This window comes from Blennius ocellaris (genome assembly GCF_963422515.1).
Source record: "Blennius ocellaris genome assembly, chromosome: 16".
Classification (NCBI taxonomy): domain Eukaryota; kingdom Metazoa; phylum Chordata; class Actinopteri; order Blenniiformes; family Blenniidae; genus Blennius; species Blennius ocellaris.
The window spans coordinates 11,928,005-11,942,874 of NC_137665.1; the positions used below are offsets into that span (position 1 = coordinate 11,928,005).

At 44.9% G+C, this 14,870-nt stretch overlaps 4 protein-coding genes across 4 annotated transcripts; 2 read left to right on the top strand and 2 right to left on the bottom strand.

Moving 5' to 3' along the window:
- Nucleotides 1-2,136: 2,136 nt before the first annotated feature.
- vac14 (vac14 homolog) lies at nt 2,137-5,347 on the bottom strand. Its single transcript, XM_080512235.1, has one exon. It carries the CDS (start codon nt 5,235-5,237, stop codon nt 2,865-2,867), a length of 2,373 nt encoding a protein of 790 aa, XP_080368361.1. The 5' UTR covers nt 5,238-5,347; the 3' UTR covers nt 2,137-2,864.
- An 85-nt stretch (nt 5,348-5,432) lies between these two features.
- On the top strand, nt 5,433-6,780 carry LOC308141745 (uncharacterized protein; the record flags this gene model as incomplete). The annotated part of the gene is made up of 5 exons (XM_080511958.1): nt 5,433-5,857; nt 5,940-6,061; nt 6,342-6,444; nt 6,531-6,707; nt 6,749-6,780. The coding sequence occupies exons 1-5, from the start codon at nt 5,578-5,580 to the stop codon at nt 6,778-6,780; spliced, it is 714 nt and encodes a 237-aa protein (XP_080368084.1). The 5' UTR covers nt 5,433-5,577.
- A 9-nt stretch (nt 6,781-6,789) lies between these two features.
- LOC308141961 (uncharacterized protein) lies at nt 6,790-7,569 on the top strand. Its single transcript, XM_080512236.1, has 2 exons — nt 6,790-6,973; nt 7,048-7,569. Exons 1-2 carry the CDS (start codon nt 6,843-6,845, stop codon nt 7,421-7,423), a joined length of 507 nt encoding a protein of 168 aa, XP_080368362.1. The 5' UTR covers nt 6,790-6,842; the 3' UTR covers nt 7,424-7,569.
- Nucleotides 7,570-8,986: 1,417 nt separating this feature from the next.
- Nucleotides 8,987-14,659, bottom strand: LOC308141746 (uncharacterized protein). The gene is made up of 9 exons (XM_080511959.1): nt 14,278-14,659; nt 14,116-14,194; nt 13,918-14,023; nt 13,025-13,651; nt 12,106-12,128; nt 11,691-11,916; nt 10,652-10,785; nt 10,454-10,559; nt 8,987-10,365 (listed from the first exon to the last, which is right to left on the bottom strand). Exons 1-9 carry the CDS (start codon nt 14,574-14,576, stop codon nt 9,752-9,754), a joined length of 2,214 nt encoding a protein of 737 aa, XP_080368085.1. The 5' UTR covers nt 14,577-14,659; the 3' UTR covers nt 8,987-9,751.
- Between the last annotated feature and the right edge of the window lie 211 nt (nt 14,660-14,870).

Sequence of the window (14,870 nt, forward strand, 5' to 3'; positions counted from 1 at the left end):
TGTTTATTAGAATACCGCCGAACCAAAATAGATCAGGAGAAGGCATAAGAAACATGAGCCAGCCGTCAGGAAACATTCGGGTCTGTGGTGCACCAAATGATTCCGTGAAAGCCTCTTACCATGCATGTTACGTACTTGAAATATAAGTCTGTCTTTCAAGAGATGTCAGATTTCCCATTACTGAGCATGTATAATGTTTTAAAAAATCTCAAACTATTGAAAATGTTTAGAAAAATTACTATGGGAGAAAAACAGCTATTTCACTGCAAACCATGAGAAACCCTTAGAAACTTAGCAAGAATTTTAAATTAACAGCAAAATGAAAGTATTTTGACACCGGAAGCGTTACGTGTGAGGATCCCTTGTAATTCATTCATTTAAGCAATCCCTGTCCTAATAAGCATTTGCTCTGCTGACATGCCAAAATGAAGTGTTGATATGCGTCTGTCAGTTCTGGGGCAGTTCAGTTCACAGCCATTGCCAGTAATAGCCACGAGTCAAGAGACCACACCCCCTCCTCCGAACACAAATAAATGCAACCACTTTCGTGAAGACAGTGAGTGCCTCCACTGGACTATCAGCAAATATTCTTTAAAATCTGAACATCATGGTATAGTTTAAGCATTTGCAGCCATAATCAATTAGTGTTTTTTTTTATAAATTTTTTCCTATTCTTTTTTAACATGATCATGCAGAGTTTTTTCAAATTGGAAATGGGAGATGTACATCAACCTGAGAGCTTTTGTTTATTTGACAAGGCAGCACAATTCTGCGTGATATCTTCACAGTTTATAGACAGGAAAAGTGGTGCCTGTAAATACTTTCAATTTCCTAACGCTTCCTAGCTGAGTTTATATTGCCAGGCTGAGGGTAAAAATGCAGGAAATAACATTTTATCTCTGAAGCGTAGATGCGGATGATTACAATCGATACCTTGTAAAAACAAATCCGCATGATCAAAGTTAAAGAAGCAAATTAAGGGTAAAAGGCAAATCCAATCCTATGGCGGTAAAGCAGCTTACCTTACGATCCCTGAACGCCTCTTTTATTGGACAGATGATGTGATTCATATGAAGGTCAGATCTGCGGCACATAGCACACACTGGCTCCAGGTCAGCCACACAAAGCAGATACAGTCTCTCACCATGTGCTTCACATGATCTACGAGGAAGTCTGGCGCTGTCTCCGAAGCAGAAGGGACATTCTTTACAGCCGTGCTGAATCCAGAATTGCTCCAAACAGCGGCTGCAAAAACTCCGATCGCAACCGACGCAGCAGAGAACCATTGGGGTTTGGAAGATTTCTTCACACACGGCGCAGCGGGACTCATCCATGCCCACACATGCAATTTCACTATCCATCTGTGAAATTCCAAGCAGCACTGATGAGGCTCAGCCGAGCAGCCAGACCTATACTCCCTGTGCTTGTACAGTATGTACTGTATCTTGAGTGTCCGGGCCTCCATATAGGTCCCGGTGCAGGGAAGATAGGGAGAAAGCCGGCTCCTCTAGTTTCACGACCAGCACAACCAATAAAAGCAAGGTTTTCATTTCTGTTTCGAAACAGACTAATAAACTGAAGTGAACACTTCCTCCTGGTAGATGAGTGACATGACGAGCCACATGTATATTTAAAAGAAGCCATATCTTTTGTTTAACTTCCATTGTTTGTATTTCAAGCTAAGATAGCATCCAACTTGGACTTTATGAGATTTCTGTTCATGGACATGTTTAGCGTTCAAGAACAATCATTAAGTCTCGAATAAAACATTTTTAACTTGTAGAATTTAATGTGATTATCAATTATGTAACCATTTTTGGGACTTTATTTGGTTTTAGATTTCACTAAGACTTCTAGTGCATAAAAAAGTAAGTTTACAACTACAAGTTTATACTTTGCATTAACAGTCCTGTAATCAATTTAGCTTAAATATGCCCACACATGAACTTCTAACAAATGTGTTTAAGTGTTAAAAAAAAAAAAAGGGAAATGCTTTCAATCACATGGTCCACTTTATTGATTTTCACATTGGAATGACCAAAGTGCAAAACATAATACGAACGTTGGGGGGGGGGGGGGGGGGGGAGCACAGGAAAATGTGACACTGTATAAAACAAAGAAAACAACACTGTTGCTAAAGTATGAGAAAAACAGAATTAAAACCTTGAGATGTTTAAAATAAAACTTATTAGTCTTACTAAAGATGTACAACATTAATTTACCCAATATTTATTCCAGAGGTCAACCATCCAAACTTTCCATAATTTAAAATCATTTTTCCTGGCCGGCACAAAAATAAGGCAACTCTTAAAACATGCTGTAGTAGTGCTTGTCAAGAGAACACACCATTGAAATATAGTGGCTTACATGGAGATAAAATGACAAGTACGCCATTTAAGTCTGAAATGCAATGAGATTCACATGAGACACCGTGAAGATTTCAATCAGCTGTAAAATAAAAAAAAAACTTCTACTGACGCAATGTGACAGACACTCAGGATGCGATCACATTAAAGACATTGCTTGTTAGTAGATGTTATGTTCCTTGTCCATATATACAGAGAATTAGGTGACTTTCACGTCATGCGAGAATGTGATGCATATTAAATATGCCTAATTTCCTGTCCGTTATAGATCAACGTTCTAATCATTAAGAGGCGTAATCAAAGACTATATCAGGCGAGTTTCACAATGTTTACAGTGTCAAACAAACCTGTGTTTCATCATTTTATAGTTTTTTGGCTTTAAGAACATCATATAACATTTTCCCACTACAGCAATTCAAGAATTCCTGTCCGGGACCTTTTTCCTTCACTTTCCTCTCACTGTCCTGAATGACTGGAGGTCAGTACGGCACCGTAACTTCACATCAGCTTCCTGTCAGGGTGATCTGAAGCGCGGCCAGCGCGCTGGTGCCGTACCTCCAGGTGTTTGCTCTGCACACGGTCAAAATGCTGAAGCAGCTCGTCGTAATCCATTTGAGTGTGAGAGGCTCGCTTGGAGGCCGATCGCTGCTTCGAGTCCATGTACTTTGATTCGTCCACCGTCCTCATGAGGTCAGGGTTGGGTACACAGCTCAAGCGGTTGGACAGCAGCTGGAAGGCCTGGCTCTGAGGCAGCAACATGAGCAGGCCATATAGGGCTTTTATCAGGTACGGGTTGTTTTCCACGTCGAGGAGCTGCAAACGCAGATATGTGAAAATGGGGCTTTCAATTAGCTGTACCAGCTTGTCCACCTCCATCAGAAAGTCTACAGTCACTTCAAGGTTTCCGAACTTCTGGATGAGGTCATAGGCATGCTTGTAATTCTGTGTGAGGAAACAGAGTGACACCGTGGCCACAGGGTTGTGGCACCAGGAGCGATACAGGCAGCAAAACAAAGCACAGCTCTCTTGGGTGTGCAGGTCTTTTAGCTGGTTGCGCAACTGGAAGAGCTCGGCGGACGTGAGCAGGATGGTGTTCAGAGTTTGAACCATGGTGGAGGCAAACTTGAGATCCTCCTCCTTCAACAAGATGTCTGCCATGGAGTGGAAAATGTTCTCCGCGTGAAGCAGCAGACACAGCTGCCGGATGATGAAAGCGCCCCTGTTCTCCAGAAGCTTTCTTTCCATACTGAAACGCTTCAGCAGGTTGATCATGAACTTGTAGAAGTATGAATTCATACTGGGGGTGGAGGGTGACGAGTCCACCGCTTTAGAGCAGGTGCTGGGTTGCTGTCCTGCCTTCGCCGCTTCCGGTACCTTGAGCTCCAGCTTGTTATCGGTGCTGTCGCATGACGTGCCTTGGTCCGTTTGGCCTGCAGGGGACGATGCGATCTCTGCCAACACCTCCAGGTCTTTCAGTATCACCTCGTCAGATTCATCAGACAGCGTTTTCAGCAGCATGGGAAACAGACTGTCAGTGTGGCGAAACATTTTGCGTGGCGTCTTGATATACAGGTGATAAAGCCATTTGAGCACAGCTATGCGGGTCATCATGCCAGTGGAGGAGTCGTGGAGGTGGCGGTCCAACACCTGAACAATGCCGTCCAGGTCCAGAATGACCTGAGGCCTATCAGCACTTGCAGGAGTGAAGAAACTGATATTACTGAAACCAACAGATTCTTGTGACGCATTGAGCATATCATTGCTGTCTACTTCCGTTTTGGTCTGTCCGTCTTCCCTGGACGGTGACTCGGAGCTGCCATTTTTTTCTTCATCCTCGTCGTCATCATCCTCCGGAGTCACGAGTTTCATCAGACTGTGGTTACAAGCACTGGCAGCTTCTTTGGTGTTTTTCTTTCTGTCATCGTAGGACAGGCAGGGCAGCACAGCGGTCAGGATGCCAGAGGAGTAGGGGAGCACCACTCTGCCTGCAAGCTGAATAAACTCCCTCATCCACGTCATGGCGGTCAGCTGGATCAAATCATTTGTGAGTTTGGTCTCGTCTGCAACCTGGCAGTGGATGACTAGGATGTTAGCCATCTCTGCAAATTTCACACTGGAGGGCGTCTTCTTTATCTCCTTAAGAAACTCCCCCAACACGACTTCACACGTCCTGCGGATCTCCTTGCTGTTGTCTCCCAAGATCTGAAAGAGTCCATCCAGGATCTCGGGGAGATAGTCTAACAAGTTGATGTCTGGCACGGACTCCAGAACATGGATCCAAGAAATTATGAACTGCCTGGCGTACTGATTATTGGAGTAGATCCTCTCTCTTAGAAGGGGAACAAACGCCACTAGGTCAAAGGTGTTGCTCTCCGTGACTATGTCCTTCAGTAGTCTGTCTAGGAGCTCTGATCCACTTTTCACATTGGGATCTGGATCTGCTGCGAGTTTGCTCAGTCCATCAAAAAGCAGATTGAAGTGGGGCAGCACAGCCCCCCTGGCCACTTTCACTATGTTGTAGAGCGCCTCGCAGGCATAATAGCGCAAACGGCTGTCTGAGTCGTTGAAGCACGTGAGCACAGGCTCGATAAGCTCCTTCAGATACAGACCTGAGTCCTTTCCCAGGGCGATGGAACAGGCTGCCAGTCCGATGAGGCCCCCCTTCCGGCTGTGGGGGTGCTGGGACAGGGCGAACTCCGAGGCCAGAATCTGGATCACATGTTTGATTTGAGTGGAGTTGTTCTGAGCCACGAATTCTCTCACCAGCTTCTCGATCTCGAGCGCTGCGACTTTCCTCTTCTCGTACAGCTTGTCATTCAGAGCCCGGACGATGTTCGGCGTCAGCGGGGAAAAGTCTTTCTCCGTGTTCATGTCGGCGGCTGCGCGGTCCCGGGTCCCGTCTGGTGAAATACACTACACTGCAGCGGCAAAAAAGTGGCTTGCATTTATGTCGCTTTATCAGAGGAAAAGCATCAGTTTCTGCTTTCTGTCGCAGACCAGGAAGCCTCGTTCGTAATGCAGCGCAGCTGACCGGCTGCATCCGCCGGAAATACGTCACGCGGTGCACCCTTTATTTGTGTACCGCTGGACTGGCAAACGTTAGCTCCAATTAGCTTCATTAGCTGGTGTTTCCATTTTGCCAGGACTCACACCCTGGCTCAATTCTTTTTTAATCCTCTTCCCTTCAGGTAGAGAAGACCTGTGTGGCGCCATGGCGAGCCATGGCGTCTCTTTTCACGCGCAGCTCTCCTCCATCATGGAGACCATGGCGCGGTCCACCCTGGTCCAGGTCTGCAAACTGGTGGACGCAGACGCGACCGAGCTGCAGCTGCAGCTGTCCCGGCTCCTGTTGGCCAACTCTGCCCTGAAAGAGAAAGTCAACAGTCTGGAGTGCGAGCTGACGAGCGCGACAAGCGACGAGCCCAAGTTGTGTAAAAATTATCGCAGCGTCGGCGTGCAGACGGTCCGCTGTCGAGACGAAGACGCCCGCGGTACCCGAGCATCACCGCATCCAGTCGCCAGCACTCGCCTGCACCGCTGATTCTGTTTACTGTTCCTCTCGCTTTCTCCCAGAGTCCCAGCCTCCCACCATCGAGGCCGTCTTTGGAAACGATTGGTGCATGAATCTGTGGAAAGACAGAGGCCCATACAGTGTGGAGAGATACACCGACTCCCACCTGCGACCCCCCGATAAGGTGAGAGGAAAACACACAGGAGTCAAAAGTCAACATTTAAAAAAACAAAAGCTGTGTTCACACGTGCTGCATAAAGTTAAAGAAAATTAAGGGGTTGTGCCTTGTCATGAAAAAGATTTATCTTTATCTTTATCTTTATATTTATTTAACTTCATATGCATGTTTTCATACTGTGGGAGGAAACTGAAGAAAACGCAACAATTAATCGCAAATGCATGTTTGTGAGCGACATGAGTAAATCAGGAGTTTGTAGCTGTTTTTTTCTTCTTTTTTTTTGTAGTCTGCAACACTATCGGCCCTTATTACTGTGACCGAGTTTAAAGAAGAAGATTTTACGGAGGATGTTGCCAGTGGCTGCCAGCAGGAAACGCCACGGCAACAAGGTATGAACATATGAAGAATGTGGTTGGGTGCCTGTTTAATTGCCTCATTAAAATCTTGGATCCCCCCCCCCCCCATTTTTGTGCAGTACAACATGGAGACATCATGGCTGAGGAACAGGAGCCACCGTCAGTTGGCTACTTGATTGATGGCAGCCCTTGCAGCCTGTCATTTGACCAGGATGAAGAACAGCTCGTGTCTGCAGGTGGTCTCCAAGAACCGTCTGTGCGGTTGGTATCCATCAGTGACACAGATGAGGGCTTCAGCACTCATATCATTCCTATTGAAGAGGATGATGATGAAGAGGAGGAGGAGGAGGAGGAGGAGGAGGAGGATGATGTGCAGTTTGTTCAGGAAAGTCAACAGGAGACGACGGTGAACACTGCCGGAGAGCCCAGCCATGACGCCCAGCAAATGCTACAAACAGACAACACTGAAACGTATTCTTTGGAGGAATACTCACAGAGAGACTTTAACATACAAGATGAGCCCTCTTCCACAGAGACAGATGCACAAAAATTCACTTGTCAGGTATGTAGCAGGTCCTTCTTTCACAAGGGCACCTTGACGCGTCACATGAAGTCACACAGGTCGACCTCTTGCAGCATTTGCAAGCAGCACTTCCCTCGCAAGGGCAAGCAGCACTCGCACAGCTGCGTCGCTCCAGTCCCATCCCAGAGAATCCGGAAGTCGTGCGTACTGTGCGGGAAGATCTTCGCCAACCCGTCGGCGCTGAGGATTCACTACGTCGTCCACACGGGGGAAAAACCCCACACGTGCAACTTGTGCGGGAAAGGGTTCACGCAGAAAGGCAATCTGAAGTGTCACCTGCGCATCCACACTGGCGAGAGGCCGTTCCACTGCGGCAAGTGTGGGAAGACCTTCACGCAGAAGGTGAACCTAATCCATCATGTCAAGGCACACAAACATCGAGAGTTTGTGGGAGATAAACTTGTGAGAACTCTCAGCGATGGACCGTAGTGCATGACGAGCGGCTTTTATATTTCCAGAACGTTTCATGTACCACTTTCCACTCTGTTCATAACGGCTGCACATCCCCGAGTGTGGAAATGAAGCACATTGTCCTTGTGTTTTTACTTCCAACATGAGTTGGTTTGTCTTTACAATAAAACACACGAATGCTAATTTTCAGATTTTTTACTTTTATTTGCGAAAACTTAAGGTACGAATCCGTATACATTCCGTATACATTGTGTTTTTAATTACAGTAAGACCAACAATCTAAACAACCTGACAGGGGTTTGTGAAAAGGCATGCAGGTTCGAGAGGAACGAGGATAAATAACAGCAGGTTCCTGGTTTGGACAGAGATGATTCACTCAGCGCGGTCAAGAGTGATCTTTACAGGCAGCTTTGGGTTGACTGCATACTGAAAATACAATGTGTACAATTATGAAGCGCCAAACAAAAATATATTCAGTGACCCCATATGAGAATATAATCATTTCTGAAACGCATTCGTCTAATATATGACCAATACTTTGTTCAAAAAGACACGACTCTGCCCAGTTTTAAGAAATGAGGTATGATATGAGAACTATAAAGCAGTAGTGACACCGGAGCAATGAGTAGTTTCATCCCTCCTTTGCTGTAAAGAGGTAGTTTGAAGGTTTATGCTACATGTGTGCAAACCCTGGAACAACTTCCCAAAGTATTTATTTTGGCATTACACAAAACAAGCCTGAAACATTAATGAACTTATAAATTACACATGCGATGGTGAAATGGAGAACTATTTCTTCTCATAGCTTGGACCAGTAATTGTGTTTCACCTGATCAATGCCGATTTCTAATTATTAGACAAGCGGAGACATTTCTAGCTTGACGTATGTTAAAAAGTTTGTCACCCCGGCAAATTGCATGGATTGTTTCAAATGACCATCAGAGAAGGAGCCAGGGCTCCTCCACTCACAAAGTTCCCACAGAAGGCTCAAGTGAATGAAAAACAAACATTTTTACAATGGTAATCAAACGCAATGACATAAAATCCTGCACGTGAATGTAATCTGAAAAAAAACAACTTCAGAAATACATTCCTGAACTCTTATTGTAGTAACAAATAATAGATACACGCGACTAATATATTTGATGGTTATGTAAACGGCAACATCAGGCCATCTTAGCCTAATTGTCAAGTTATTTGAGGTTAAATAATCTAATTTCAGATCCCAGGAATTGGGGGCACCTTTCTTAAAACGGCTCACAACCTAAAAGCATCGGCACTGTACTGTTGTGTGCTGCTGCTAATATTGTTTTAGTGATAAAGCTAAAAAATAGCAGCACTTTTAATCAAATAAGTTCTGCTCATCTTTGATATTGATGGAATAATTTAAAATAGTTGTTTTATAATCCATGTTTCAGATTTACACACAGTAGAGATCACAATTTGAGAAGTTATTTCTAAATTCCAAAGTCACAGTTTGTGCGAGTTTGAATGTATTCTCGTCATGATTGCATTGTTATTTAAACAATAGTGGATTTGCAACGTTTTAGCTGGATATAAATAAAGCTCTTAAGGCAAAATCTGGAAAAGAAAACAACAGATCAAAACTGAAATATAAATACCAGGTGGTTAAATTATATTAACGCCCCCCCAAAAACAAAATCGGCACAGATTATTCTGACATGAGCCAAATGGATGACCCACTCGGAAACTGCTAAATCAGTCGGGTTTAAATTTAAATATAAACTTATTCCTACAGTGGAACAAGTTTTAAGGTTGCTAAAACCTGCTTCTGAGTTGAATCACACACACACACACACATCAACACGTGCTTCTGTCCACGTGAAAAATGCCCTCAGTCACACATCAACCTTCACAAAAGACAGAACGCGCTTGTTGAAGTCCCATAAAGCGCTTCCCTAAAGCTCGGAACACGGAAATGATGAGGTAGCCAACTGCATCAAACAGAGTTTGGATCAGAACCGGGATTCTCCTGAAGAGCGCGGACGAGAAACTCGTGTCAAAGAAAACTCACAATTTGAAAATATATTTGGACCAAAGCAGACGAGTGGAACGAGCAAATGTACTCGCGCTATCTAAAATCAATTCCACGCTTTTCAATAAGCAAATTAGTTTCACTGTCTTTTAATTCCCCCATCATATTTCTCACACTATTAAAGGAATTTGCTGAAAAGCAATGGCTTTCTTAAATTAAATGTGGAGAATAGTGCTTCAACAACAAGCTTTTTGAATGATCCAAGGTCACCATTGATATGAGAAAATAGATTTCATTTTGAAAAAAATTCTCTCATTTTGATCTCTACTGTTCGAACCGGTTCGCTCAAGTCAGTGGAAACACTGGTGGTGATTTAAACCATACTTGTACGCGTAACATTTGCCACAATCCACGCAGCTGTACGGTTTTTCGCCGGTGTGTGTCCGGAGGTGTATGTTGAGCGAACTTTTCTGGGAAAAACTTTTGCCACAGTCAGGACAGCTGTACGGCTTCTCTCCCGAGTGCACACGCTGGTGCAATTTCAGGTAGGTTTTCTGGGCAAAGCGCTTCCCGCACACCGAGCAACTGAACGGCTTCTCGCCAGAGTGGCGTCGAATGTGGACTTTCAAGCTGCTCAAGTAGTTGAAAACCTTGCCGCAGAACAAACACTCAAACTGCTTCGTCGGCTTCGCGGGTTTGGCCTGAAAGGGGGATTCTTTGGTTGCATTCATGTGGCCGCTGTTCGTGTAGTTGGAGTATTCGGCCGTGGCCGAGGGAGGATTTGTGTTGTCAACGAGCGTGTTCAGCGTCGCGTCGTCGATCAGCTTGTCCATGATGGTTGGCTGCGTGCGCTGCGGCATCTGGCTGTCAGACGTCATGGGGAACTGGTTTAATTCCCCCGAGTGAAGCTGCAGCTCGTCAACCGATCTCTGAAGCATGTTGTCCTCTTCGAACATCCCGACAACTGTTGGAAGAAATGGGAGCAAACGCGGGTGAATGACCGACACGGCCGTGACCGTAGCGACCTGCGTTCCATTTCATACGACACTTACGTTTTCTGTTGTCGTTAAGTCTCATCTGCTGGGCAATCGGATGATCGTCGTAAATCTCCTCCTTGACAAAGATGAGATCGGGATCTCTTTCCATCATACCGAGTGCCTACCAACAAGACGTAACAAATAGTTTTAACACACACACAAAAAAAAAAGCCAACTTGCTGAGGAAGTGCAGATGGTGAGCGACGAGCTGACCGATGCCCCCATGCTTGTCATCGCAGGCTCCGCTGGCCCCGTTCTTTGAGAGGGGAGTTTCTCTTCTCGCCACAGGTCTATACACCAGTCCTTTCCAAAAACTCCATCGATGGCTGGGGACGGATGGTGCTGTTCTGGAGGGAAGAGCAGAAATGTGAAATGGGGACATATCGCATGTTATCACTAGTTAGTAGCTTGGAGGTCAATGTATAAGTTACTCTTATACTCTTCCAGCTTTGTTTTCGATGTCCAGCAGTACAATTTTGGGATAGAAAAATCCACGTTAAAATCCTGCTTCGCGCACGTGTAATGTGGGCTGGAGCCAATCCCAACTGGCAGGATGAACCCTGGGAAAGACTGCCAGTCCATCACAAGCCAAAACAATCTCACGTTCTCATATTCACACATACGGGCTATCTAGAGTCACCAAATAACCTCAAAAGCATGTATTTAAGAGTGTATGGGGTACAGAGGCCCAGACTCAAACCAGGGATACTCTTATTGTTAGGTGAAAGACCCAACCACTACACATTTTATCATTTTGAACACATGGTATTTACAAAGTATGCGAGAATAGATTTTTTTTTTTCACATGCAAATATTATATCTAATTAATCTTGTATTTTTCAAATGGCAAAAATCCAGACATGTGGATGCGTGTACATGCACAGGCCGAATCATATACTGTTTATATTCCATCATCCTCTGGCTTTACAGGCAGACAATAAATAAGCAAATCAGTCAGTCTTACGGAGGCTGTCAATCATCTCCATATGCCGAGTGTCAACACTCTCACCACGCTGAGTGTGCAGTAACGGGATAACTGGAGCAGCACAGATAAAAATAATACCAAGTTACATTTAAAAATAAGTAATTGCCTGTTATTTGTGGGTATGGCGAGAAAGTGGCTGGATCCCCTTTCATAGACGTAAATAGAAACAGTAACTATTGAGCGATTGTCTCCCAGTCCAGATATGGACATTGTGGCTGTTCTGGTGTCGGACGGCCGCGCGTGTGTGTGTCCGTCCGGGTGTCTGACCTGCGGGGAGCCGCCGGCTGACGCCGTTGATGACATGTGGAGGGTAGCTCTGAGCCTCCCTCGCCGCCCGCAGCTGCACCTCCAGGGAGAAGCAGCGCTTCTTCAGCGCCTCGTTCTCCGTCCTGTGCAGCGACATCTCGGTGTGAAGGACGGACGAGCATTCATCAGCCAGGTTGCCGATCTCAATCAATGCCACCTTGGTGAGCTTGTCCAGGATCGCGGCCAGCTGCGTCCGGAAACTTCGGTTCGGTGTGTCGCACATCATACTGTCGTGGAAACTCGATTTTTGGATTTATTTATTTTTTAGGGGCGATAATCCCGTTTTTAGCAGCGCCGCTCCTTCAATGTGCTACAGCTGTGCCGCAAGGGATTGTGGGAAAACTGTGCGGCCACCCAACACCCCCTCCCCGTTTACAAGGTGTCCGTGAAGGCAGCACACTGTACACGAAAGCAAATTGTGCACTGAAGGCATCAAGGTGAACCTGAAGGCAGCACAGTGCACGCAACTGAAACACGAGCTACAAAATAAAAAGTTCTTCTTTTACACGTTTCTGGTTTAATGTGCTTCAATTAAAGGCGACACTGAACAAAATAATCTTTGCCCCTCAAAATTCTGTCCGACCCGGGAAAGTTACACAAAGTCGACAAAAGATGAGTTACAGTATTATTTATATGTGATTATATATATATATATAGTCTGTATGCTGAAGGTGTTTTCTTTCTGAATACATATACATTTTCAGTGCCCTCCAGCGGTCAGTTTTAAGAACATCATATGATGGACATTGCCTTGCACAGAAAACTCACGGAAATTATTATAAGTGCTCAGATTGCTAACAGTGTTGATCACTACACTACGAGTTAACATATCTTCGTTTTAATCTCCTTAGATATTAGATGCGAATCACTAGACTCAATTCTTGACAGTGACAAACTATATCCGACGTTCACCATATAATTAAAAAATGTTTTTTTTTTAAAAGTAAAATGCATTTGTAGGGATTTTTGGGGGCAGTTTACCGGAAGTGCATTTAAAGAATTTTACTTTATGAAAGATTAATAAAGTATGTCTATTCTTTTTTCACACAGCAAACCAAGCGTGCTCTATGCTTTCTCACAATATCCAATTTGAACAGTTTGTGGAGTGAATTTATAAAAAGTTAAGAGTTAATAGAAGGAAATGCATCTTCACATACCTTGTTAGGCACCTCCAGAATAAGAGCAGATGGTCAACACTCGGATTGGGAGAAAAATATTTTATTTTCAACAAAATACTTAAATCAGAACAGCTGGAGGTTACATCTCTGGGTGGCTGGTGTTTCATGTGGCTCCACCGACAAATGGCCCGCTAAATGTGGATGCGCTGGTCTCACTGCTATATATATCCAAATTAGGATCCAGATGTACCGTGAGATGTTTTTTTAGATTACAGTTCTTTGTAAATCCTTTGCCACACTTGACACAAACAAAAGGCTTCTCTCCAGTGTGTGTACGCTGATGCATATCAAGAGTGCATTTCTGAATGAACCCCTTTCCACAGATAGGACATCGATATGGCTTCTCCCCCGTGTGTGTGCGCTGGTGAGTGTACAGGTGTCCTTTCTGAGCGTATCGCTTTCCGCACAGCGTGCATCGAAAAGGCTTCTCACCTGTGTGACTTCTCTGGTGTATTTCGAGTTGGCTAAAGCATCTGAAGCTCTTCCCACACTGCAAGCAGCCGAACCTTTTCGCGGCTGAATTTTTCAAGTTGTGAAGCTTCATATTCCGGAGCACACTCAGGCTTTGGGAGGCCATGTGTTGAACCATGCTCTTCCCTGTCTCGATGTTTGAATGCGCCGCCGGTGCAAGCTGTGGATTCCAGTGGGTTTCTCTCCTGCCTTGTTCAGAGAGAGGAGAGGCGGTACTGGTGCTCACAAAGTTGTTGGTAAACGATGGCTGCAGGTGTTCTGCAACATCTGGTCCTGTTAACAGCATGAACACAACATGAAGGAACCTCTAGGAAGGCCACAAGTGGGGTTAAGAAGACACACAATACAATGTCTCTTTGCACTTCAACAATAATAATAATACACACTTTATTAACATGATACCTTCAAAGAATAGTACAAGAGGTCATTTTTAAGTTAGGAGTAAATGACTTGCCAGTATATTGTATTAGCCTTGAGTCTATCCACACGTTTTGCCCACCTCAGGGCTAAGAAAACCATGAACAAAATGTCATACTCACTATTGTTACATGTATTGTCTGTTTCAAAGTTTGCATTGTCGACATCCAATGGCTCTTCTTTCACTACTATCAGTGCATGCTGATCCTTGGGTGGTGGATTTGACAGCTAATGAAAAAAAACAACAAAAAAAACCAGGACAGATCAACGTCATCTCAACCGAAATTATAGTGAACAATTTGGGATGAGTGAAGACTTACTTCAGCTGGGGGTGGATCTTCACACGGATGCAAATTGCTCAGCTCAGTGGAGAAACTTGCGTGTTCCCATGGGCTTTCACTAAGATTCATTACACATAGATTAAATTCAACAAAACTGACAGCAGGGAAGACAGGGTCACTAACAAGGAGCGACAGACCCACCTCTTAATAGCAGGTCTGGTCCTCTCGGGCTCGGGTACTCTGTTTTGTGACGCGTCCTTGGCCACAGTGCACGGTGCTGCCGCCGCGTCCTGTCTGCCACCCTGGGCCAAACAAAGCAGCTTTTCCATCAGCTGCAGTTTCTCTGTCAGCGACGCGATTTCGTTGCGCCCTCTTGTTATCTCTATCTTCAGCATCTTGGACTCGATCTCGACCAATTTGCTTATTTCCAACACGGCTGTCTTGGACAACGCGTCCATGATGGACACGAGCTGTGCCTGGAAGGAGAAGGCTGTCGACATGTTTAATGGCACAAGAGAGGCACGCGAACCGTGTTTATTTGTTTTTTTGCAGCCGAGGGCTGTAAATAATCACTTCTGACGGTAGTTGCAGTTTAAATTCCCAAAACGGCTGCGAGTGCATGCCTACATGGTATCCGCGAGTGCCTCTTAAAAAACTCAAGCGGGAGACATGCTGCGGTGCTTCCACCTCCTGGCAGGGAGGAAGCATTGCAATCCTACACACAACTACAACATTGAGCTAAACTGCTGTGAAATATCTCTCTATCTGCTACTAATAATATCCGTGTGGTTATG

Coding starts and splice junctions, on each gene's coding strand:
- vac14 (XM_080512235.1), bottom strand. CDS start 5,237: ATGAACACGGAGAAAGACTTTTCCCCGCTGACGCCGAACATCGTCCGG.
- LOC308141961 (XM_080512236.1), top strand. CDS start 6,843: ATGACGCCCAGCAAATGCTACAAACAGACAACACTGAAACGTATTCTT. Junction 6,974..7,047: donor CACAAAAATTCACTTGTCAG/GTATGTAGCAGG, acceptor GACCTCTTGCAG/CATTTGCAAGCAGCACTTCC.
- LOC308141746 (XM_080511959.1), bottom strand. CDS start 14,576: ATGTCGACAGCCTTCTCCTTCCAGGCACAGCTCGTGTCCATCATGGAC. Junction 14,195..14,277: donor ACCAGACCTGCTATTAAGAG/GTGGGTCTGTCG, acceptor AATGAATCTTAG/TGAAAGCCCATGGGAACACG. Junction 14,024..14,115: donor AAGATCCACCCCCAGCTGAA/GTAAGTCTTCAC, acceptor TTTTTTCATTAG/CTGTCAAATCCACCACCCAA.